General features: G+C 38.1%; 1 protein-coding gene across 5 annotated transcripts in view; it reads left to right on the top strand.

Moving 5' to 3' along the window:
- The window catches only part of ERICH2 (glutamate rich 2), a 37,296-nt gene extending 21,897 nt beyond the window's left edge, over positions 1-15,399 (top strand). For all 5 annotated transcript variants that reach the window (XM_072811546.1, XM_072811544.1, XM_072811543.1 and 2 more), the window contains 3 exons: positions 7,858-7,915; positions 14,464-14,535; positions 15,201-15,399. In XM_072811546.1, the coding sequence (XP_072667647.1) occupies positions 7,858-7,915; positions 14,464-14,535; positions 15,201-15,322 (252 nt within the window). In that variant the 3' untranslated portion in view covers positions 15,323-15,399. The remainder of the gene's footprint in view (positions 1-7,857; positions 7,916-14,463; positions 14,536-15,200) is intronic.
- Positions 15,400-26,928: the final 11,529 nt, after the last annotated feature.

Below are 26,928 nucleotides of genomic sequence, written 5' to 3'. Positions count from 1 at the left end.
TAAATCCCACTTGATAGTGGTGAATGATTTTTTAATGTATTGTTGGATTTTGTTTGCTATTATTTTATTAAGGATTTTTACATCCAAAAAAATGTTTTTGCATCTATGTTCATCAGAGACATTGGCCTGTAGTTCTCTCTCTTTCAATCTCTCTCTCTCTCTCTCTCTTTGGTGATATTTTTATCTGGTTCTGGTATCAGAGTAATGCTGGCTTCATAGAATGAATTTGGAAGTTTTCCTTCCTCTTGTACTTTTTAGAATAGTTTGAGAAGAATGGGTGTTAACGCTTCTTTATATGTTTGATAGAATTAGCCTCTGAAGCCTCTCATCCTGGACTTTTTGTTTTGGGGGAGTATTTTGTTACTAATTCAGTTTCATTGCTGGAAATCCATCTGTTCAGATTTTCTACTTATTCCTGCTTCAGTTTTGGTTATCTGTTTACAGGAATTTATCCATTTCTTCTTGATTGATTTGTTGACATAAAATGTTTCATAACATTCTCTTACAATACTTTGTATTTCTCTGGTGTTGGTTGTTATTTCTCTTCTTTCATTTCTGATTTATTTGAGTCCTCTCTCTTTTTCTCTTTCTCTCTCTTTATTAGTCTGGCTGGAGGTTTATCAATTTTGTTAATCTTTTCAAAGAACCAACTCCTGGTTTCACTGATCTGTTCTGTTGTTTAGTATCTATATCATTTATGTGTGCCCTAATCTTTATTATTTCCTTCTTTCTGCTGGTTTTGGGTTTTGTTCTTTTTCTAGCTGCTTTAAGTGTAAGGTTAGGTTGTGTATTTGAGATTTTTCTTGCTTCTTGAGGACATAAGCCTGTATTGCTATAAACTTGCCTCTTAGAATTGCTTTTGCTGCATCCCAAAGGTTTTGGATTGTTGTGTTTTCATTCTTGTTTGTTTCCATGTACTTTTTGATTTCTTGGTTGACCCATTCATTATTTAGTAGCATGTTGTTTAACCTCCTTGTATTTGTGGATTTTCGAGATTTTTTCTTATGGTTGATTTCTAGTTACATAGTGTTGTGGTCAGAAAAGATGCATTAGGTATGACTTTGATCTTTTTGAATTTGTTGAAGCTTGTTTTGGGCATGATATGTGATCAATTCTGGAGAATGTTCCATGTGTACTTGAAAAGTATGTGTATTCTGCTGTTTTAGGATGGAATATTCTGAATATTATCTATTAAATCCATCTGGCCCAGTGTGTTCAAAGCCACTCTTTCCTTGTTGGTTTTCTGTCTAGATGATCTGTTCATTGATGTAAGTGGGGTGGTAAAGTCCTCTACTATTAATGTGTTACTATTGATTAGTTTATTTGTTACTAACTGTTTTATATATTTGGGTATTCCCATGTTAGGTATATAAACATTTATAATTGTTACATCTTCTTGTTGGATTGTCCCCTTTATTATTATGTAATGTCCTTTTTTGTCTCTTGTTATAGTCTTTGTTTTTTTTTTTTTTTAACGACTATTTATTTATTCATGAGAGACACTGAGAGAGAGGCAGAGAGAGAAGCAGGCTCCATGCAGGGAGCCTGACGTGGGACTCGATCCCGGGACTCCAGGATCATGCCCTGGGCCAAAGGCAGGCTCTAAACCACTGAGCCACCCAGGAATCCCTAGTCTTTGTTTTAAAGTCTAGTTTGTTGGCCATCAGGGAAATACAAATCAAAACCACAATGAGATACCACCTCACACCAGTGAGAATGGTGAAAATTAACAAGACAGGAAACCACAAATGCTGGAGAGGATGTGTAGAAAGGGGAACCCTCTTGCATTGTAGGTGGGAATGCGAACTGGTACAACCACTCTGCAAAACTGTGTGGAGGTTCCTCAAAGAATTAAAAATAGATCTTTCCTAGGACCCAGCAATTGCACTGCTGGAGATTTACCCCAAAGATACAGATGCAGTGAAACGCCAAAACACCTGCACCCCAATGTTTCTAGCAGCAATGTCCACAATAGCCAAATTGTGGAAGGAGCCTCGGTGTCCATCGAAAGATGAATGGATAAAGAAGCTGTGGTCTATGTATACAATGGAATATTACTCGGCCATTAGAAACGACAAATACCCACCATTTGCTTTGACATGGATGGAACTGGAGGGTATTATGCTGAGTGAAATAAGTCAATTGGAGAAGGACAACCTTTATATGGTCTCATTCATTTGGGGAATATACAAATTAATGAAGGGGAAAAAAGGGAAAGGAGAGAAAATGAGTGAAAATATCAGTGAGGATGACAAAACATGAGAGACATCTAACTCTGGGAAACGAACAAGGGGTAGTGGAAAGGGAGGTGGGCGGGGGGTTGGAGTGACTGGGTGATGGGCACTGAGGGGGGCACTTGACGGGATGAGCACTGGGTGTTATGCTATATGTTGGCAAATTGAACTCCAATAAAAAAAATTTTAAAGATTAACAAAATAATAATAAAAAATAAAGTCTAGTTTGTCCAATAAAGTATTGCTACCTTGGCTTTCTTTTGACATCCATTTGCTTGATAAATGTTTCTTCATCTCCTCACTTTCAATCTGCAGGTGTGCTTAGGTCTGAAATGAGTCTCTTGTAAGCAGCATATAGATGAGTTTTTTTTATTCACTTTGTCACTCTATATCTTTTTATTGGAGTGTCTAGTCCATTTATATTCATAGTAATTATCGTTAGATATGTATTTTTTGCCATTTTGTTACTTATAGTTGTTTTTATGTTTTTTTTCCCTGATACTTCTCTTGCTCTCTTTGTTGGTTTTCTTTAGTGATACACTTGGGTTCCTTTTTCTTTATTCTTTGCATATCTATTAGTGATTCTTGATTTGTGGTAACCATTGGGTTTATTTTTTTAATTTTTTAAAAATTTTTTTAATTTTTTAAATTTTTTTTAAAATTTAAATTCAATTTGCCAACATATGGTATAACGCCCAGTGCTCATCCCATCGAGTGCCCTCCTTAGTGGCCGTCACCCAGTTACCCCCTCCCCCCATCCAACTCCCCTTCCACAACCCTTTGTTTATATATAATATCTTCTATGTATAGCAGTCTATATTAAGTTGATGATCACTTAAGTTTGAACCCATTAATTACTTCTCTCCTCATCATGCTTTAGGTATCTGGTGTCATATCTTATCTCCTTTCATTTTGTGAATCCCTTGAATGATTTTTTACAGAAGTACTTAGTTTTACTGTTTCTCTGTCTCCTTTTTTTTTTTTTTTTTAGTATTTTTTTAAAATTTTTATTTATTTATGATAGTCACAGAGAGAGAGAGAGAGAGAGAGGCAGAGACACAGGCAGAGGGAGAAGCAGGCTTCATGCACCGGGAGCCCGACGTGGGACTCGATCCCAGGTCTCCAGGATCACGCCCTGGGCCAAAGGCAGGCGCTAAACCGCTGCGCCACCCAGGGATCCCTCTGTCTCCTACTTTTTATACTTTCACTATGGTCTGTCTTTTCCACTCAAAAAGTTTTAATATTTCTTGTAGGGCTGATTTAGTGTTCATGAAATCCTTTAGTTTTTGTTTGAGAAATTCTTTATCTGTCATTCTATTCTAAATGATAGCCTTACTGGATAAAGTATTTTTGGCTGCAAGTTTCAGCTGACAAATCTACTGCTAGCCTCATGGGGTTTCCCTTCTATGTAACTGTTTTTTCTCTTGCTGCTTAAAAAAATTTTTTTGTCATACTTTTTGCCATTTTGATTACTGTGTCTTGGTGTGGATCACCTTTGGTTGATTTTGTTGTGGGAACTCTGTGCCTCCTGGGTCTAGATATCTGTTTTCATCCCCATATTAAGGACGTTTTCAGCTGTTATTATTTTTTTTCAAATAAATTTTCTGTCTCCTTTTCTCTCTGTTCTTCTTCTGGGATCCCTATAATTTGAATGTTATTATACGTGATGGAGTCACTGATTTCCATGTCTATTCTCATTTTATATAATTCTTTTTTCTCTCATTTGTTCAGTCTGATTATTTTCCATTACTTTGACTTTTGGTTCATTAATTTGTTCCTCTGCTTAGTCCAGCCTGCTATTTATTCCATCAAGTATATTTTTAATTTCATTTATTGTGTTATTTCTGATCGTTTCTTTTTCCTGTGTTAAGGATCTCACTGATATCTTCTACTCTTTTCTCAAGTCCAGTGAATATCTTTATGATCATAACTTTAAATTCTCTATCAGACATATTACTTATATCTGTTTTGCTTAGGTCTCTTGGGGTGATTTTGTCCTGTTCTTTCATTTGTGACATATTCCTCTGTCTCCTCATTTTGCCTGACTCTCTGTGTCTGTTTTTTTGTGTTAAGAAAGTTAGCTACAGGGCAGCCCAGGTGGCTCAGTGGTTTACACCGCCTTTGGCCCAGGGCATGATCCTGGAGACCCAGGATCGAGTCCCATGTCGGGCTCCCTGCATGGAGCCTACTCCTCCCTCTGCCTGTGTCTCTGGCTCTCTCTCTCTCTCTCTCTCTCTCTCTGTGTGTGTGTGTGTGTGTCTCATGAATAAATAAAAAAACTTAAAAAAAAAAAAAAAAGAAAGTTAGCTACAGTCTCTTGCTCTTGAAAGTACTGGGCAGGATGTGCACTTTTAACTAGGTGGCACTGGTCCTCCACAAGGGATGCATAGCCACCACAGATATAGAGCTCGTTGACTGCTTGGCAAAGCACATGTGGGCAGGAGGTGCTCTTTTAACAAGGTGCACATGTCCTCCATGAAAGGTCAGGAGAGGCAGTGTTGGCAAAGTTTGTGGGGGTTTTCTGGGGGAGCTGATGTGCAACACCAGAACCAAGTCAGGCCTGGCTGGAGGGGTGGGGTGCAGTGTAAACAAGCTAGATAGTGAATGCCAATGCTGTGCTGGTTCCCATGGGTGGGTTGTGTGTTTATGATGAGGGGCAAGGGAGGGAAATGGAGTCTTCCAGCGGATTTGTTCCTGGAGAAGTTCCTCAGCAAACTCTGAGCTCTGTAACTAACTCTTGCTCCCATAGGCTCCAGGCCCTTTCAAGCTGTTTCAAAGCTGTATCTCCACAGGCTGTTTGCTGTGCTGTCTCTTTAAATGGTTGGGCCTCAACTTCCTATTGCCCTTTGGGCTCTTCCAGAGCCAAGCCTGCTGATTTTTAAAGTTCTAGGCTTTAAGTCCCTATGGTTTAAGTCCCTTTAAGTCCCTAAGCACTCACAGAATTCACCTCCTCTGATTTTCAAAGTCAGATGTTATGGGGATTCTTCTTCCCCTTGGAAGCTCCCCCATGTGATAGTCTGTGTCTCATACCTCTTCATGCCCATGGCTCCCTCCCCCAGTGTTCAGTTCCATTGACTTTAAGTTCCCAAAGAATCCTCACCCTTTCTATCCTCTTCAATGTGGCCTCTTCTCTAGATACAGTTGTGGAGTTTGTTTGGCTTCTCTTTGGTTCATCATCTGTGTTGTTTGCAGGGATGAGTGTTATCTAATTGTATCTATCGGATGAAGTGAGCTTAGGGTCCTCCTACTCTGCCATCTTCCCGGAAGTCCTAACTCCTTATTTTGAATGTCACAAATAATTTAAAACCAGTTTTAAAAAACGTTTTCTCACTAAACTTTAGCTTGACTTTGAACTTTTAGGCAATTCTCATCAAAGTCTTTAGCCAAATTTCACTGTATTTTGAACTATTAAAAGGAAATCCTTTAACAGTATATTTGTGTTAACACAACAAAAAAATATAGGTCAATACAAAGGACACTTTGAAATTGATTCCATGTTCTTGTCATTTTCTGAGGCTAGTATTAATAGCATAATGCTTCATTAGAGTAGATCTTAGTTGATATTGAGAAATTCTTGTTAATTTTGTTAGATGTAATAACCATAGTGTCATTGGGTTTTTAAAGTGAAATGAGATGATATCTGTAAAAGGCTTTAAAATAATCTAGGCAGGCAAAATAATAATAATAAGTAATAAATAAAATAATTTAATTTTTGGAGGTGAGAATTGGGGACATGTACTTCTTTTACTATTTTTCTACTTCTGTGGATATTTAAATTTCCCATAAAGATATTAAAAACATAAATAGTAACTGTATATTATATTGATCACATTCTCTATGATCAATTAAACTACACATTGAAAATAAAAATGACTACAATAATAAAACTACTTTTAAAAAAAAGATTTTATTTACTTATTTGAGAGAGAGCACATAAGAAGGGAGAAGGTCAGAGGGAGAAGCAGACTCCCTGCTGAGCAGGGAGCCCCATGCAGGTCTCGATTCCAGGGCTCCAGGATCTTGACTTGAGCCAAAGGCAGATGCCCAGCCAACTGAGCCACCCAGGGACCCCACAAATTAAAACTACTTAAAACTAAAAGATATTCTTCTAGATGACACTTGAATTAAAAATCAAAATCAAAACTAAACTCACAAACTATTTAGAAAATAATAACTACAACATTAAATTTTAAAACTTGTGAAAAGAGCACAAAGTTTCAAATGCTTTGATGATGACGATGATGATTAAAGGAGGAATGACAACAAATGAACTAAATATTAATGACGGAGTTTAGAAAAAGAACAAAATAAATATAAGGTAAATAAGAAAAAGAATTACATAAAATTCAAAGTAAAAACCAAATTAATGTATCTATTTAAGAGCAGGATATTTGAAAAAAGAATGACATAGATAAACCACAAGATACCATAATTAAAATGGAAGGAAACTACAAATAGGAGTAGACAGATCTTAACCTTAGACAAATATAGATTTTAAGAATATAAGAGAATTCTGGGACACCTGGGTGGCTGAGTGGTTGAGCATCTGCCTTTGGCTCGGGTTGTGATCCCGGAGTCCTGAGATTGAGTTTGGCATTGGGGTTCTCATAGGGAGCCTGCTTCTCCCTCTGCCTATGTCTCTGCTTCTCTCTGTGTCTCTCATGAATTAAAAAATAAAATCTTAAAAAAAAATGGTGCCTGGGTATGTATCACATGTCTGGAAATGTGTGGGAAGTATCTCTTCTAATACTCCATGCCCCTGTCTTTTGCCAAGTAAGCCTAGTATACCTGACTGTTTTCGGAATATATCTCACACAAGCAAGAACAATCATCTAAGTATAGGGTTATTTTTTAATGGAAGCAGTCTAAATAAGTTAGAATAGGGGATTAGTTTAGTAAATTGTAGCCTAAGTAAAAAAATTTAAGACTAGTTTTATGGGGAGAAAATTATCATGATATGTGGTTTATTTTTAAAAGGTTACTGAATAATCCTAGTTTTTGTACATATGTGTTCATTTATGGAAAAATACTAAAATGATATATATGAAGATGCTAAAAAAATCTCTGGATGGTAGAAATATAAATGCTTTTTAACTGAGGACAAAATGTGTTTATTTAGCTTTTAAATTTCCTACATACAAAAAATATGTATTACTATGTAACAATAAAAATATTAAAATAGTAAAACAGAAACTGGATGGTATAAGAGCTAGAAAATATTAAATATACATAATTGTAAATCTTTTTTTAATATTGTCATGTAATCATGGATGAGGTTTACAAATAAACGTTATATCTGAACCAAAGAGATATTAAAGCAATTAATGTCTTTACTGTCTCTGCCAGTTGAATCAACTTATGTATTCTCAAATTGTTAAGTAGTACATATATTGTATGGCTTCAGCAATATGGAGGTATTGTACTTATTCTGTGTTGTCTTGCCATGGGAAATCCTTACATATTCTTAATTAATTGATTGATTACAGACTCACTCCTGGAAAAATGTGTAAATGTTAAAAGCCAACTAGTTAATCATTAATGGAATATTTTTTAGGGAGTTTAAAATTAACATTTAAATTCTCTCTGAAAATACTTATCTGAAGAATTTCTTAATGTTTTCCAGTTCCTACGAGCAGAAATGGGTCAAGACTACCATTTGGCAAAAAAATTATGTCAGATGAGTAAGTACAAAATACTTGTCTGTTTTCTAATTTTTTTGTTTCTAAATGCATTCCATAATTGAGATGATCTGATTATTATGGCCTCATGAATTCCCTGATAGTGTCTCAGTTATTCCTTATTAATAAATTGATTGGTATAAGGACTAATTTAAACTTCTAAAATAGGGCAGCCTGAGTGGCTCAGTGGTTTAGCACTGCCTTCAGCCCAGGATGTGATCCTGGAGACCTGGGTCAACTCCCACATCAGGTTCTCTGCATGGAGCCTGCTTCTCCCTCTGCCTGTGTCTCTGCCTCTTTCTGTGTCTCTCATGAATAAATAAATAAAATCTTTTATATAAACAAACTTCTAAAAATAACTTTGAATGGGACAAACAAAAACTAATCATCACTGGAATAAGTCAAGATCTTTACCTTCATGATAAAGGGTTAGTAACTGTGCCTTTAGTTTCAAAGAAGTGTCAGGTAGTGCAGCAAACCTTACTTAAACATGCATTTAGTTCACAAATATTTGAGTCTACATGTGCCAGGCACTGTTTTAGACATTGACTTATTGATGGCTGTATTAGCCATCAGTAAGACAGATAATCCCATGTTTGTATCTAGCATCCAACAGGTAACACATTCGTATATAATTAGCATGTTGTAAACGATAAGTGCTATTGGGAAAAAATAGAGAAGAAGGAATAGAAAATACTAGAAAGAAGAGGCAAAGCAGTTTTGAATAGGGTGGTCCAGGAAGGCAGGACTCATAGCAAATGTGCCAAGACGTGAGTGTGCCTGATGAGGAACAGCAAGGAGGAAGGAGGAACAGCAAGGAGGACAGTGTAACCAGAATAGAATATGAAAAGGGAGGTGTGACAGGAGATGAGGTCAGAGAAATTATGGTTTGGGGGTTCTCTAGATTGCATAGTACCTTTTCACAATTTGAGGATTTGGCTTTTTCTGTGAGCAAGGTGGGAAATCATTGGATACTTTTAAGTAGAGAAATGAAATGATCTATTGTTATTTTTCTTTCTTTGGTTTTTAGTGGTTTGGCTGATGTATACTCAGCTCCTGTTTTTCTACTTTTTTTTTTATTTCTATACTTCATTTTGGAATTTTTCTATTGACCTACCTGTTTTTGAGTTATCCTATCTTCCTCTCTGAAATGCTGTTTAAGCTATTCAGTGAGTTTTTTTTTTTTTAAGATTTTATTTATTTATTTATGAGTGACACACAGAAAGAGAGGCAGAGACACAGGCAGAGAAAGAGGCAGGCTCCATGAAGAGAGCCCTATGTGGGACTCGATCCCAGGACTCCAGGATCACACCCTGGGCCGAAAGCAGGCACCCAACTGCTGAGCCACCCAAGTGTCCCTATCCAGTGAGTTCTTAATTTCAAAGGTTTTACTTTCTAATTTTCAAAAGTCCACTTAATGATTTTGAAGATTCCAGCTCAACTGTCTTTTGAAATCCAGTCTTTTCAACTATTATTCTAGAATACATTAGTCATAATTGTTTTGAAAGAGAAAACGGCAACTCTGCAATTAAACTTTATTGACAATGGGACTCAAAATATTAACTAGTGTTAGACCCAAGTCTTACAATAAAAGTCCTGGAGTGAAAATGTAGTATAGGGATTGTGAGGATTTTCTCTCGCTTACCTCACACAGACTCTCAACACAGATACAGTACTTCTTAAGTCATTAGCTAGTTTTTAAAATGAGTTTCTTGAATGCATTAACACTACTTATTTTATATCCAAAATAATTTGCCTTGCATAATCCTTTCAAGCACTTTGGCCTTTAGAGCCACCAAATAAAATATTTTGGGTGGTACACAAACAGAATTTCTGAGCAGAAGGAACCCTTCAGGAGAATCATGTGTAGTCATCTATTTTTTTTATAAATATAATGAAGCAAAAGCAGAGAGAGAATAAGCAGCTTGCTCAGCCCTATTCAGGGAGCTTGTGGCACAGCCAGAACTGGAACTCAAGCTGCCGCCTCCTGCAGTACCTTTCTTCTGTGAGGACTGGTGTAGAAGTGAATAAGTCTGTAGGTTTCACCCTCAGTTCTCTGAGTTTCTTGTGGAGCCTAGTTATGGGAAAATTTATATATTGTATTTCCATATCTATCAATCATTTTAGAAAGCATCTGGCTGAAGCTCACACAATATATACACTGATATCACCACATCTATCAGACAGTTTGGGCTGTTAGCCCTGCATATGCTTCATAAACAGTAGGTGCTTAATAAAATGCTTATTGACCTGACTCAAACCAGTAAACACACATTAAGTGCCAGGTCAGTAAGGAAGAAAAAGTTCAAGCTGCTCTATCCTAATGGGGTGTGGTCCCTGTAAAATGCCTCTCTTCCTCTCTCCCTTTCTTCCAACAACTACATATTAAGCACCAGCTCTGTACCAGACATTATGCTGGGAGCTGGAGAGACAGCAGGAATCATAGCACACATGCTCTAAACCATTTGCAGGTTGACATTAACCATGGTTTGGTTTGGTTTTCACCCCTACTGACTCTTCTAGAAATATTAGTCACTCTTTTCTGTCTATGTCAAATAGCACCTCAAACTAAGTATTAGGCTCTAGGAAAAGGAGCTGTAGAGGACCCTAAGACAAGCACCATGATCCAGGGAGCCAGCTGGGGAAGAAGGCTGCTCCCAAGAGGAAGGGAGGTGACTGGAAACTTGGTTGGAGAGGTTGGAGAATGAGTTGGGGCTGGGTGCATGCCAAATAGGATTAGATTAGATTCCAGCCAATGGTATGAAATTAGGAAGACCCATGATTTGCAATGTTAAACGGGTTCGATAAAGAACAGAGTTGGAGATGCTCTGTCTCAGGGAGAAGTACAGTACTAGTTTGATGCTCATAGGAAGCACTTGGCTGAGAATGGCCCAGAATCCCTCTCTATATTGAGAAAATAGACAAAATGAATTTCTTTCATCTAGGATGGACCCCAAAATATTTTATATATAAATGCTTACATTGTATTGTCTTTTTTACTATCTCTTGTAGCATCTTCTACAGAACACTCACCTTTTCTGTCTATATTTGTATATTTATGTATGTAAACAGATTGTTTGCATATTTATGTATTTATATATGCATATATCAAGCACCTGATAATGGAGCATTCTTGAATACCTTGTTTCATTCTTAATTCAATGAGGCATATACTACAAACCCCACTTTACAGATGAGGAAACAGAGTCTTAGCAAGGAATACTGATTCACCAAAGTCACACAGCCACTAGGAGGAAAAGTTAGGATTAGATCCTAGGTCTGACTTGAATGCCTCTGTTATCCTACTATACTTTAAGTTCCTCATTTGATCAATAAACTCATATCTCTGGCCAAGGAGGCAGAGACCTTAGAAAGGGGATTTTTAATGGGTCAGTCAGCCTTGAAATGGCTCCTATGGTCAACTAATATATTTATTTTCTTTGTATCTAAGGCAATTAATTTATATAAAATAATACATCCATGTCCTTTCTGAAATGCTTTATGAATTCATTTTCCAAATAAAGCCACTAGTTGCTAGTATGTTTCCTTGCTGTCCGATCACAGTATACTCATTTATATCTCCATTGGGCTTCAGGGCTTCCCACCTGGTGTTCCAGGTGCCTGTGGTTTCTTTTCTTTGTCCTGACTTTGAAAAGAAATTGGTATTGGGTTCCCCCAAGAAATTTTATTTGTCAGTGAAAGCTTGAATTTATGTGTCTTTCACACACAGTTTTTCTATGTGCCTAAGATTTCCTCAGCCATTTTCCTGCCATGTCATGCAGAACTGCTATCTCAGCTATATGCCCTTTCTTGCCAGGCATTGGAGGCATCCTGGAAAAATGATTTTTAAATGAGACTGAAATTCAAGAGTCCCAAGTACTTTTCTTAGTTCATATCATGATTGACTGTGAGATTTTGTGCTAGTCAGTCTTTCTATTTATTGGTCCCTTTACCTGTAAGAAAGGAACCTGCAGCTCATCTTCTCAGGGCACCACAGTGCTGCTCACAGGCAGCCCAAGATGTTACACAGAAAAATAGTTAGGCCTGGGAGACCTACTTCATCAATTATAATTATAAGTGTTTAAAAATAATGGCCTGAGGGATGCCTGGGTGGCTCAGTGGTTGAACATCTGCTCAGGGCATGATCCTGGAGTCCCGGGATCAAGTCCCACATCGGGCTCCCTGCGTGGAGCCTGCTTCTCCCTCTGCCTTTGTCTCTGACTCTCTCTGTGTCTCTCATGGATAAATAAATAAAATCTTTTAAAAAAAATAGTGACCTGAGAACCTAAATGTTTCTCATCAGTTTGTATAACACAAATGCAGATACATGTATCTTCAGAAAGGATAGTTACAATACAGTTTTCTTTCTTTCTTTTGAGTGAAATAAATCACTTTTTACTATTAGAGTATAATTTTATCTAGGCATAAACTGACTGCTTCCTATTCACTTATTCCATTTTTTAATGTTTTGAGGGCTCTGGTTGTGTCAGGCACTCTTCTAGGCACGCAGCAGTGAACAAGACCAATGTTCTCTCTACCCTAGAATAGGCTCCAGTCTGAGGGATTCAGAGCCCTATGAGCAGCAGAATCCCCCAGCTCCTGCCCCAGCTCTTTAGCCAGAAGGAAACATCCACTGAATGTTTAGGAAGTAGCTGAGCTTTTCTCAAGGTCCAAAGCCATTTCTGGAAAACTAATGATAATCAGCCGTTATTTGGCACTTACCGTGCACCAAGGACTGAACTAAGTGCTTTATCTACATTATCTCATTGATTCATCAGAACAGCTTAATGTGGCCCAATAGTGTTATTACAGATAGGGAAACTGAGGTACAGATATATTAAATATTTTCCCCAAGGAGACCCAACTAGGCAGTGGCAGAACCAGGACTCACATCTGACAGTCTTTCTTCGGAGTCGTACAGATATATTAAATATTTTCCCCAAGGAGACCCAACTAGGCAGTGGCAGAACCAGGACTCACATCTGACAGTCTTTCTTCGGAGTCCACACTGGATCTGCTCATGGGCTCAAGTCAGAAACAACTCCCAGGACACTAACTGAATGTGCTAGAGGTTTTCTTATCCTTTTACAAACCCTACTTAGCCTGTGAATCAGTAAGGAGAATTTTTGATTCATCGCCTAGAATGCATATTTCTGGGCTAAGTTTGAAAGCAGATATCTTTCCCTCACTTTGAAAATTAACATTTGTCAATGGTTTTTGTTAAATTATTAAGAGTAGCTGATTCCATACCCCAGTCCCATGGAATAACCCTAAGTCCAACATGAAATTTTCTAAACTGTGTTCAAGATTTCTTATTAAGTGTTCCATCAAAAAGGATTCTGTGGGAATAATAAGTTGGGGAAACCACATTCTCTACTCTATAAAATTCATAATAGTTATAAGCATATTAATGGTTCTGTAAAATCCTGCAGTTGCTCCTAGTGTATACCGTACCTGACTAACCTCACTTGACCTAGTTTCCCAAATATGTATTAACATCTTAAGAACCTAGTATCTCAAGGGGCAAGTTGGAGAAACTGCTCTAGAAAGAGGCTCGGAGAAAGATTTAGACTGCTAATGATAAGCATATTTTAGTCCAACTTAAAATGAATTAAAAGATCCTTTTATTAGAAACCTTAAAAGGGGGAAAAAAAAAAAACCCTTAGAAGGTGTCTAAATACCTACCTGTAGGATCCTTAAAAGCAGCTTCTGAGTAGGTGCACAGTCATGCTAACCCAGATCGATGGTAAATTGTTTATTAGGTAGATTAGGAAAGAGAGACACTAGTTTGCTGTGTCAGGGTGAAAGCCACGTGGGAGGATGTCCTAAGAGCACTGGAGCCAAGTTGAACCATCCACAATTATTTGTCTTACTCTTAGCCAAGTGAATGGCACTCTTGATGTTTCAGTGCCCCCTGGGGGCCATCAAGATATTACATGGGAGTCACAACACTAAATGGATAAAACAGAATTATGAATACTCTTCAAGGCACACAGTCTTCTCATTAGTGAAGCCTCCACATTTTGCAGGATATGTCCCTTGTTTGGGGAATGGTTACAGTCAAGAAATACTTGGCTACAAGATCTGTGAGGAAAGCTTCATAGTGATAGAGATGGCATTCTTTAGACAGGTGGTAGAAACTAATGAGTGTTATTTCTCTTACAACACACCACAATAACTAGAGCATTTTCTCTGTTTGCACTTAGGTATTCCTATGGTATAATTGTTGGTATTTATGGCTTTGTGCATATTCACTGATTCTGATTGACAGCTCCAGTCTCATTCTGAGGAGCCTGTTTGCCGAAACACTTTGAAGACTAATAACAAACATTCTGGGGGCACCTGGGTGGCTCAGTGGTTGAGCGTCTGCCTTTGGCTCAGGGTGTAATCATGGGCCCTGGGATCGAGTCCCACATCCTGCTTCTCCCTCTGTCTGTGTCTCTGCCTCTCTCTCTCTGTGTCTCTCATGAATGAATGAATGAATGAATGGATGAATGAATGAATAAAATCTTAAAAAAAACAATAACAAACATTCTGTTGTCTATTTTCAGTCCTAATCTATGAACCAGAAAATCCTGAGGCCAAGGAGTTTTTCTCCCTTATTGAAGAAATGTTGCTGATGGGTAAATTTAAAAATGGAAATTTCTTCTTTCTCGTAGAACTATGAGCAGTCACTATTTCAAAACTTATTATCCCAGGAGACTAGTGAAGTACACTCTCAGGAAGTGGTTAAGAAAAGACTCCCTGGGGGGGGAAAAAAAAAGAAAAGGCTAACTGGTTATCTTTGGATGGTTTCATGAAGCCAGATTGTCCTTTGTGGGTGGGTGGTTAAGGTGTCTCCCTTTTCTCTGTGGGGTGGAACTGCCTGTAAAGCAGGCTCACTGGACACCAGGCATCAGCAATGACAGTCTTCACAGGGAACAAAATGTGCTAATTGCCACACGTTAGACTAGCTAGCCCACAATTCCAAGGAAAACCAGTACCCTCTAAATTACCATACATCTTACTTACTTCTATTTCATTAAGAATTATGGTAACGGTAGTAAAATAAATACTTGCATAGATCTGTGTTTTGAATTTACTCTAAATCTGTAAACATCTTTATACCAGTAAGAATATACCCTTTGTACTACTACTTTGGGCCTGCATACAAGTTAGCAAAGTTTGACTCAGTCCTCATGTTCCAAAGATAGATATTTCTTAGTGGAGAGAGAAGCAAGGAGAATTATTTTTCAAAGAGTACAAATATCAAGAACATTTTAAGCAATTCTCTTCCTTTCTGTGGCAGAGAAATCTCAAAATCTTGAGGAAGATGATGAAGATAGTGAAGAAGACAGTAGCGGTGAGAGTGAAGGAGAAAGCAGTGAGGAGTTAAGTGAAGAAAGTTCTGATGAATGTGAAGACGAGTGATGAAAGTTGCTGCTGTGGTTCAATCTTCATGTATTTTCATTATTGTATACCATGGAAATATAAAGGACAAAGCTGAATTTTAGTCTGATTGTTTTTTATTTGTTAGAGTTCTTATAGTTTACCCATATTGGTTTGAGCTCCTTCTTAATATTTAGGTCTTACCTTTATTTGAATTACTGACAGGAAATTAATAATACAAAATTACATACATAGCATTAACTGTGTGCCAGGTACTGTTCTGCACACATCATTTAATCCAAACCCATGAGGTTTGGCTTAAAACAACACAAATAAATTATCTTACAGTTCCAGAGATCAGAAATCCAAAATGAGACTCACTCAGCCAAAATCAGGATGTCAGCAAGGCAGCACTCTTTCTGGAGGCTCTAAGAGAAAATCTCTTTCCTTGCTTTTTCCAGCTTCTAGAGCTTATACATAGTCCTTGGCTCATGGCCCCTTCCTGCATTTACAAAACCTGTGACATCTGGCTGAGACCTTCTCACATTGTCATCTCTCTCTCTATATATATATCTCTATCTCTCCCTCCCTGCGTTGTAATTTTTGTTAAATTCACATTTGTTAAGTAGAGCCCTGGTGTATGTCAGATGGTAAGTGATTCTTCCCCAAAAACCACAAGGGAGAGTGAACTAGAGAAGTTCACTCTGGGGGAGTGGTCCTGGAGGAGGCACATGGCATACATCAGAGGGGCACATAGGAAGGTCAAGGTGCAGACAGATAGTGGACAGAAGGACCTGGGGCATGCCTTTATTAGGGCCATGCTTTTGGGGTTCCCAGGCAGACTAGCCAATTCAAACCAAGAAGATCAGGGTTTTGGTAAGCTTAGTGAGGAGTCTTATCTAAGGGGTGCACAGGGGAAGCAGTTGGAAGGTAGGAGAGATTGTTTATCATGGGGGACATTGGGGAAGTTACATCAGGAGTCTACACTTGTGATTCTGCAGGCTATTTAGTGCATAGATTATCACCTCATGCACTTGAGAGACAGGCTAGTGTGCTCAACCACACAAAATGGATGCCAAGGCAGCAATTATATGGAGTAGTTTAGTGAAACTCTCAACACCCTGCCTCCTTCCACTTTGAAAGATCTATTTGGGGGGCACCTGGGTGGCTCAGTCAGTCAAGTGTCTACCTTCACCTCAGGTCATGGTCTTAGGGTCCTGGGATTGAGCCCCATGTCTGGCTCCACACTCAGTTGGGTGTGTGCTTATACTTCTCCTCTGCCCCTTCCCTTCTCCCATGCTTGCTCTCTCAAATAAATAAAATCTAAAAAAAAAAAAAAAAAAAAAAAAAAAAAGATGTGTTTATTTGAGAGAGGGAGCGTGCATGCATGTGAGCCAGAGAAAGGAAGAAAAACAGACTACCTGCTGAGGGGGAGCCAGACTAGGGGTTCACTCGGGGCTTGATCTCATGACTCTGAGATCATCACCCTGAGATCATCACTTGAGCCAAAATCAAGAGCCAGGTGCTCAACCGATTGAGCTACCCAAGCATCCCATCTTCCATTTTTGAAGACATTTATAATTACATTGAGCACCTCTGGATATTGCAGGATAATCTATAATCTTCCCTATGTTCGAGTCTGCTGGTTAGGAACTTTAATTCAATCTGTAATCTTAATTGCCTTTCGCCATGTAACCTCACAAACGTATAGGTTCTGGGGATTAGGACATACACATCTTTGAGAGTGGGGTGACATTATTCTGCCTACCATAGGAAGTACTGAGTACGTATTTATTTTTTGGAATTCATGGTATGGAGCTTGGAAGAAACACTTTGATGGAAATAGATGCCTTAATTAGGAGTCATCAGTTTAGACTCAATTAGATAACACATAACAGGTATCTTTGATTAGAGATAGTAGTCAAAGATAAGGAAGTGATGGCACATAGAGTGTAGTCTGAGTAGAAGAGGACTAAAACTAAAATTAAATGATAACATTTTAAGCAGTAGTCCCAGAGAGAGAAGTGCACAATGGAGACAAAAGAGCAGCCAGCAGGAAAATCAAGAAAGTGAATATAGTGGATACTATTGGTTACCCACTCAGCATCTATCCCTCCCTGCCTCTTTGCTAAGAAAGCCCTGATTCTGTTAGGATGTTCACTCCCCCACACACATAGCCATGGGATTCAGGAAAGACCCTCAGCCAATCAGTACGTGGCATTTCTTTGGTGACTGTTACTGTTCCAAAGGGGGAAATGTGACCTACATTGGCCCAACCAGATCAAGGACTTTATTTCCTGATTGGGAAGAGATTACTCCATCCCTCTGATTAAGAAGCAGGAAGCATGTTGCCCTCCTTACTGCTGGCAGCCATTTTATGATGATGAGGGAATTGAATCTTAGGATGAAGCTGATGCTGTGGATGGTAGAACCTAGATTTCTGGTGATGTTCCGCCATGGAATTAACTGGTCTGGAAGCCAGCCCTTGTTAGCGCTCCTGTTATTTGAGATAGCTTTCTTATTTAAACCGATTGGGATTGAGGTATTTTTTAATTGCTGCCAAAAACATCCTAACTGATAATGGGTAGTACCACAGAAATGGCAGGAGAGCTTCTAGGTCCAGAAAGATCTGGCCAAACATTGTAAAAAGGACAAGTTAGATAAGAACTAAAAAGGGTGTTGGAGGGTGCCTGGGTGGCCCAAGCCTTCAGCTCAGGTCATGATTTAGGGGTCCTGGGACCAAGCCCCACTTTGGACTCCTTGCTCTGCTTCTCCCTCTGTCCCTCCACCCCATTCATACATGTGCTCTTTCTCTCTCTCTCTCAAAAATAAAATCTTTTTTAAAAAAGGTGTTGGATTGTAACAGAGGTGTTTGGTGGCATTAGGGAGAGCAGTGTCAGTTGGGTGGGGGACAACCATATTTCAATGAGTTCGAGTGCACTCGAGTTGAAGAAAAGAAAAGGAGTTTGATTATGAAGGAAAAGCTGTATTGTTGGAAGACATAAGGGAAAGGGGATGTGATTTTTTAAATGTTTAAGATGAGGTTTAGTAGGAATGATGATTATTTATACTAATAAGCTATTATGCATTAGATACTGTCTAAGCATTCCATATGTTAATATTTTTACTCTTTATAACACCTGTACAGACTGGCATTATGTCCCATTTACATTTGAAGTAATTGAGGCCTAGAGGAATTGAGAGCAACTTTCTAAAGATCACATAACTGGGAAATTGGAAGATTCAAATCTAGGTCTTTTGGGGTATGTGTGTGGTGGTTTCATAACTATTTGACCATCTGGTCATTTCTTTTTTTTTTTTTTTAATTTTTTATTTATTTATGATAGAGAGAGAGAGGCGCAGAGACACAGGCAGAGGGAGAAGCAGGCTCCATGCACCGGGAGCCCAATGTGGGATTCGATCCCGGGTCTCCAGGATCGCGCCCTGGGCCAAAGGCAGGCGCCAAACCGCTGCGCCACCCAGGGATCCCCATCTGGTCATTTCTTATCCACACTGACCAACTGTAGGTTTTTGAAAGTGGTGGTACTTAAGTATCTAATGTATATAGAGTTTATTTGGCAAACCTTTATTCTGGACAACTGCACGCCGATACAGTGTATTCCTTTATGAGGCATTCCCTATTTTCTTTGGTTCAGACGGACACCAAACTCTTTGTGGAGTCAATGAACACATGTGAAGTTCCCATCTCCTTCATGGCAAATTTCCAGATCTCTGAGTGCCCGAGGAGCATACCTCTTGAAGCCTATTCCATGGATGATGCACTTGTGAATGTTGATGGTGTGTTCTCTGGTCACTAGCTCCCTGACAGAGTGGGCCTTCTCACTGCTCTTCTTTGTGAGAGCGCCATTCTGCTGGACCCAGATTGGAAAGGGAGAGTGCAAGGTATTCCAAATCCAGGTTATTTTAGTCAAATGCTGACCTACCCTTCACCCCTGTGCTTTCCTCCCTGAAAGGTCAATAGAAGGAAACAGATTGGAGAAAGGGAGATAATTTGTGAAGTAAAGCCTATCTAGTGCCTCAGAAAATGCATATAACATAACCTTAGTTTGTGGTAGTTGGTTCTGTTTGGATGGCTGCTCCAGTAGTCCAAATGTGGGATCAGAGTTGTCTCCTTTGTTTTCCAATATTGGTCCTTATAAAGCCTTCAATTATCCTACAGTTCTTTACATATTAAACAAGGTGAAAACTTGCATTTCCATTCATTGAAATGTGATTTTTTTTTTTACTTCACCGTGGTTGCTATGTAAGATATATGTAATTTTGGTATTTGCCTAAAATACTGATGTTTGACAACAGTGAATGCTTGAACATAACTCATAATGCCAGAAGTGAAGGAAAGCCTAGATATATTGGAAATGTTTTGGGGTTCTGGGCAAGTGTCCTATATCATGAGGTACTAAGAGTTCACAGAGGCAAGTAGGATGAGACTGCCAAGGCCAGATTAAGGAGGGAAAGGTCTCTCTGATTTCCTAATGAACTCCCCAGCTGCTATGGGATATGAGTTATAATGGGGTATGGGGACTGAGCAGAAGTTGGAGAGACTTGAAGCACTGGGAGGTGAGATTGGCTTGCACAGCCTTGTTCAAAAGGTACCTTTGAAGCAAGAGACAGCCTATGCAGATATTGTGATTGATTTCCTACATCCATTCCAACCTAGGTGATAACTCTAAGCTGATCATGGTATTCCCATCCTCCTTGCTATTGGATTTTTAAGAACAGCTTTATTGAGATATCATTGACATATAAAAATTTTATTTTTATTTTTATATATACTTAAGGCATACAACTTGATGATTTGATACACATTGTGAAATGATCACCACAATCAAGCTTATTAACATATCCATCATCTCTACATAATTACCAATGATGTGTGTATATTGAGGAGATTGAATTTATGATCTATCATCTTAGCCGAAGAAGGGGAATTGGTGGATCCTTGTGCCGGTTCACAATGTAATGCCGGTTACATTTCTGTGTAAAACAGAAATACAGGCATATCTCATTTTATTGTGCTTTGCTTTATTGCACTTTGCAGATATTGGATTTTTTACAAATTGTAGGTTTGAGGCAACCCTGCATTGAACAAGTGGACTGGTGCCATTTTGGTAATACTCACAATATTTAAAACTTTTTCATTATTATTATATTTATTATTGTGATCTATGATTCAGTGTCACTATTGTAATTACTTTGGGGTGCCACGCAGTATGCCCATATAAGACAGCAAACTTAATTGATAAATGTGTATGTTCTGATTGTTCTACTGACCTCTCTCTCTCTCTCTCTCTCCCTTCCTTGTCCTCAGGCTTCCCTATTCCCTGACACACTATAATATTGAAACTAAACCAGTTAATAACCCTACAGTGGCCTCTAAGTGTTCAAGTGAAAAGAAGAGTCACATATCTCTCACTTTAAGTCAAAAGCTAGAAATGATTAAGCTTACTGAGGAAGGCATGGTGAAAGCCAAGCGTCTTGCACCAGCTAGGCCCAGTTGTGAATGCAAAGGAGAAGTTCTTAAAGTTGGAAGTGCAACTCCGGTGAACATACAAATGACAACAAAGCACAACAGCTTTATTGCTGATATGGAGAAGGTTTTGGTGGTCTGCATAGAAGATCAAACTAACCACCACATTCCCATAAGCCAAAGCCTAATCCAGACCAAGGCCCTAACTCTGTTTAATTTCCTGAAGGCTGAGAGAGGTGAGGAGGCTGCAAAAGAAAAGTTGGAAGCTAAGAGGTTGGTTCATGAGGTTTTAAGGAAAGAAAACATCTCCACAGCATAAAAATGCAAAATAAAGCAGCATGTACTGATGTAAAAGCTGAAGCAAATTATCCAGAAGATCTGGCTAAGATAATGAATATGGCTACCCTAAACAATAGATTTTCAATGTAGACAAAACAGCCTTCTTTAGGAAGATGCTGCCATCTAAGACTTTCATAGCTAGAGAGAAGTCAATGCCTGGCTTCAAAGAAGAGGCTGACTCACTTGTCAAGGGCTAATGAAGTTGGTGACTTGAAATTGAAGCCAATGCTCATTCTGAAATCCTAACGGAACTTTAGTTGACAAGGATGCCGAGAAAGGGTAACCGTCTTACACTGTTGGTGGGAATGCAAACTGATGTAGCCATTCTGGAAAACAGTATGGAGTTGCCACAGAAAGTTAAAAATAGAACTACCCTACCACCCAGGAATTACACTACTAAGTATTTACCCGAAGGATACAAAAGCAATAATTCAAAGGGATACATGCACACCTATGTTTATAGCTGCATTATCAGCAATAGTCAAATTATAGAAAAAGCCCAAATGTCTACTGATGGGTGGATAAAGATGTGTATACACACACACATACACACACACATACACACACACACACACACACACTAGAATATTACTCAGCCGCCAAAAAGAATGAAATTTTTCCCATTTGCAATGGTGTGGGTGGAGCTAGAGAATATTATGCTAAGTGAAATAAGTCAGAGAAAGACAAACACCATATGATTTCATTCATATGTGGAACTTAAGAAACAAAACAAGTGAACACGAGGTGGGGGGAGAGGAGAACCAAGAACAGACTCTTAATGATAGGAAAAACCCTGATGATTACCAAAGGGGAGGTAGGTGGGGTGGGTGGGTTAAATAGATGATGAGGATTAAGGAATACACTTGTGAAGAGCACTGGGTGATGTATGTAAGTGTTGAATCACTAAATTCTACACCTGAAACTAATATTACACTGTATGTTAACTAACAGAAATTTAAATTAAATCTTGAAAAAAATAAGGGTCTTCAAAAATTATACCAAATCCACTCTGCCTATGCTCTATAAATGGAAAAACAAATCCTGAAAGACTGCACATCTGCTTACAATATGGTTTACTGAATATTTTAAGCCCACTGTTGAACCTACTGCTCAGAAAAAAAATTCTTTCAAAATATTACTGCTCAGTGACAATGTACCTGGTTACCCAAGAGCTCTGACGGAGATGTATAATGAGATTAATGTTGTTTTCCTGCCTACTAACACATACATTTTGCAGCCTAAGGATCAAAGGAACTTTAACTTTCAAATCTTATTGTATAAGAAATACATTTTGTAAGACTACAGTTGTCATTGATAGTGATTTCTCTGATGGATCTGGACAAAGTAAATTGAAAACCTTCTGGAAAGGATCCACCATTGTAGATGTCATTAAGAACATGTGCGATTCATGAGAAGAAGTAAAAATATCAACATTAACAACAGTTTGGAAGGAGTAGATTCCAACCCTCATTCAACCCTCATTCCAACCCAACAACTCAGTAGAGAAAGTAATTGCGTATGTGGTGGAAATAGCAAAAGAACTAGAAGTGAAGCCTGAAAATATGACTGTATTGCTGCAATTTCATGATAAAACTTGAACAAATGAGGGGTTGCTGCTTCTTTTTTTTCCTAAAGATTATTTATTTACTTCTTTATTTGAGAGAGAGAGATTGAGAGCAGAAGCAGAGAGGAGGGCTAGAAGGAGAGGGAGAAGCAGACTCCCCATTGAGCAGAGAGCCTGACACAGGGCTCAATCCCAGGACCCTGCCTGAGCTGAAGCCAGATGCTTAACCAACTGAGGCACCCAGGCACCTCTGAAGCGTTGCTTCTTATTTATGAACAAAGAAAGGGATCTGTTGAGATGGAATCTATTTCTGGTGAAGATGCTATAAAGATTGTTGAAATGACAAAGATCTAGAATATTACATAAACTTAGTTGATAAAGCAGTGGCAGGGCTTGGGAGATTGACTCCAATTTTGAAAGAAGTTCTACTTTGGGTAAAATGCTATTGAATAGCACTGCACGCTACAGAGAAGTCATTCATGATGGGGATTAAGTCATTCATGAAAGGAAAGTGAATCAAGGCGGCAAAGTTCATTGTTTTATTTTAAGAAATTGCCAGTCACTTCAACTTTCACCAACCACAACCTGATTAGTTACCAGGGATCAATATCTAGGCAGGAACCTCCACCAGTAAAAAGATTATAATTCACTGAAAGCTCAGATGATGGTTAGTATTTTTTAACAAAGTATTTTTAAGGTATGTACCTTAGATTTTTTAGACATAATGCCAACACTTAATAGACTACACTATCATAACTTTTATATGTACTTGGGAGCCAAAAACTTCATTTGACTTGCTTTATTGTGATATTTGCTGTATTTCAGTGGTCTGGAACAGAACCCTCATTATCTCCAAGGTATGCCTGCATGAAACTGATTTTTTATAGTTATCCCTGGATTGTGCAACTGAGGTGGGGAGGTAGGTGAGAAGAGTTTATTTTTTTTTAATTTATACTTTTTATTTATCCTCTTTTTTTGGTGTGGGCATGCATCACTTTTTTATTGTGGTAAAATATTCATAACATACATTTAACCATTTGAACCATTGTTAAGTGTATAGTTCAATAGCATTTAGTATTTGCATATTGTTGCGATAACATCACCACGACCCCTCTCAAGAACTTTTTCATTTTCTCAGACTGAAATTCTATATGCAATAAACAATAACTTCTAATCCCCCTTTCTTCAGCCCCTGGAAACCATTGGTTCCACTTTCTATAAATAGGATTTAACTATTCTAGGTATCATATGTAAGTGGAATCTTACAATATTTATCTGTTTGTGACTGACTTATTTCACTTAGCATAATGTCTTCAGTATTCATTAGCATCATAGTATGTATCAGTGCTTCATGCCTTGTTATAGCTAAATAATATTCCAATGTGTATATATATATATATATATATATATATATATATATATATATATATCACATTTTGTTTATCCATTCATCCATTGATAGACACTAGGGTTGGGTCCATTTTTTGGCTATTGTGAATAATGTTGCTATGAACTGTGTCTGTCCAATACTAAAAACTGTATCAAGTATCTGTCCAATACTAAAAACTTTTTGAGTCTATACATGAGTGGGGAGTGGAAATCTGAAAAAAAATAAAGTAAAAAGTTTGACCATGGTTGTATTGGGTGATGAGGTTATTTCATTTCTTTTCATTATAGAGTCATATACTTTCTGAGATACAGAAAAGTTAACACAGGGCAAAAAAGAAACAAAGAGATCAATATTTGTGGAGTCCCTATGTATGTGAATGAATCATTTTAGCAGGCCTTAGTATCTTAGTATGCTAGAAGCTTCTAATGAGGATAAATACTGATAAGTAAATAGATCATTATGTTCAGAAAATAAAAGTCATCTAATATAGAAACTTGCTGATCTTCATAGAACAGTTAGTATATTCACAAACTTGCTTACCCTTATACTTAATTGGACCATTTAAGTAGCAATAATTGTAATCTATCACCAATAGCCACCGGCCCAGTCCCTATTTTCTTAGAATTTATTGTGTAGCTCCTATTGCTGAATAACTGTACAAATATATTTTTAATTATAGGGGCCAAGAGCAGGCCACTCAAAGATGGGCCACTTTGGCAGAAAGATTCTTTTGAGTTATAAAAGGCAATAAACCCCCACCCCCCCCAGCAGATTCAGAAAAAGCTCTTTACCTCCTTATCAACTGCCTAAAAAGAATTTAGATAAAGGACCCACTCCAAGAAGAGAGCTATCACCATACATAACTACAGTATAATATGAACTAGGTGTGGTAGACAAGGAGAAACCTAACAAAGCCTATTTGATCAAATCCTCTATGTCCTGTTGTTCCTGAGTGGCTCAGCAAACATTTGCTGGTAAACATTGTTCATCTTCCTGTAAATTGCATTCCTTCCCTTTGAGGTCCCAGACTCCTAATCTCTTCTCCTTAATTCAGTATGATATATTTTCCTGATTTGGCCTGCCTATCTTTGGAATTTCATGTCTGTGTGGATTTCCTGAAATCCACAAAATGAAATTTAATTTTTCCTGTTAATCTGTCTAATGTCAATTTGATTCTTTCTTCAGCTAGAAGGATCTTGAAGAGCACAGTAAATTATTTCTCCCCAACAAATAGTTCGTTAACTTTCATGAGCTCCTTTCCTACTTTTTTAATACTTTAACTTGCCTCCTCTTCTACTCTGGAATGAAGGTTTTTGGTGTGTTTCATGCTCTCAGGTCCCTAAACTGTATCTTCATCTCTAATAAGTTATTTTAAATGTCTTTCCATAAAAAAAGATTATTTGAAAATGATCACTCTGTAAAGATGATAGATTCCACAGTTTCCTGTCTACCACTAGATAGTGTGTTAGGAGGAAAATCTCTTCCTCGTCATAACAGGCACCAAATTCAGTTTCTTCCTATTGGCATCAGAAGAACTCAACCAAAGTTGGGTCAGAATACACAAATCAATAGGCAGCATCATTATCCTAAAATCACCTTCTCTTAGTTTGTAACCCACCAATGAAATAAGAAGAAAAGTGTTAAAAATCATGTACTAAACAGAATTACAAGAATACTTTGAGAAAGTTGTCTCAAAGTAAAACTTGCCAAATTGAGACTTTTTACAACTTGTTAAAGCAATGGCTTAAATACTAGTGTAACTGGCTGTTCGTTCATAGGCTAGTTGAGATCCTGTAGATGGCTCTGACTTTATGAGACTTATTTCTTCCTTCTCTACATTTTCTTTTCAATTCATCTGAATCCAGATATAACAAGAAAAAAAAAATGACTCCACACACTTCTTCTTCAGTTGCTAGGCACCTTTCAGATGGCCACCTGAAGATTTTAGGACTATATTGTCTATTCAGCTGCTTCAGTGCTTCTCTGTGGCTTTCCCTGACTTTGAAGTTGAGATAATAGCCCCAGTGAGAAGATATTATCATTTAACTTACATATTTAGGGATTGTTTGAGATTTCAGGTTGTGCATATCTAAAGGGTCCTTGACTTACCCAAAGGCAAAGAAAACAGGACCTCAGGCTTGGAACTGAGAGTAAGATAGAAAGAATGAGCTCCAGGTGACTAACTTCTTGGAGAAACGCATGGTACTGATTTGCAGATGTTACAGGCGAGAACCTTGGCTCACATTCTGTAAGTACATTGGCTGTGTTTCTTACATGTAAGTTTTTGACATAAAAGGGATTGAGCTACAGCAGGTCAGATGAATTCCATTAAATTTCCAGTTTTCTTCCCTGAGTAACTGGGAAGGAACTCAATCTTAAACAGAAGTTTAAGTCCTCAGATTCATCACGGAGTCAGAACCTTCTAGAACCTTCTCATAAGCAATAGTCACCTACATCTAAAAACAAAGGCTAACTACCTGTTATTTTAAACAGTTAAAGGCTTTTACACTGAAAGAAATGGTTAAAATATTATTCTTGCCACTCTCCCATTCCATAACAGTTCACCAAAGCATCTCATGTGGGGAAACCAACTTTCTTGCATCCCACTCTTTTGGGAAAAGGCTGATTTTGCCTTAGTTTTTGTTAAGAGAAGACCAGAAAACATAGATATATCTTAAAAGCTCTCCGTCAGAATTTCTATTCAGATCTGTTATTTCCTTGGTCTCCACTTTTGCAGGGAAATACCTTGCCTAATATCAGAGTTCCTTTCCTAAGGCTACCTTGGGGGTAAAGCTCTGTGGGAAAGCAATGGCTATTCACATCCCCTCCTCTTTCACCAAAGGGACAGAGACCCTGGGTGTCTCAGG

Source organism: Canis lupus, chromosome 34, assembly GCF_048164855.1.
Source record: "Canis lupus baileyi chromosome 34, mCanLup2.hap1, whole genome shotgun sequence".
NCBI classification, from domain to species: domain Eukaryota; kingdom Metazoa; phylum Chordata; class Mammalia; order Carnivora; family Canidae; genus Canis; species Canis lupus.
This window is presented reverse-complemented; position numbering and strand designations above follow the sequence as displayed.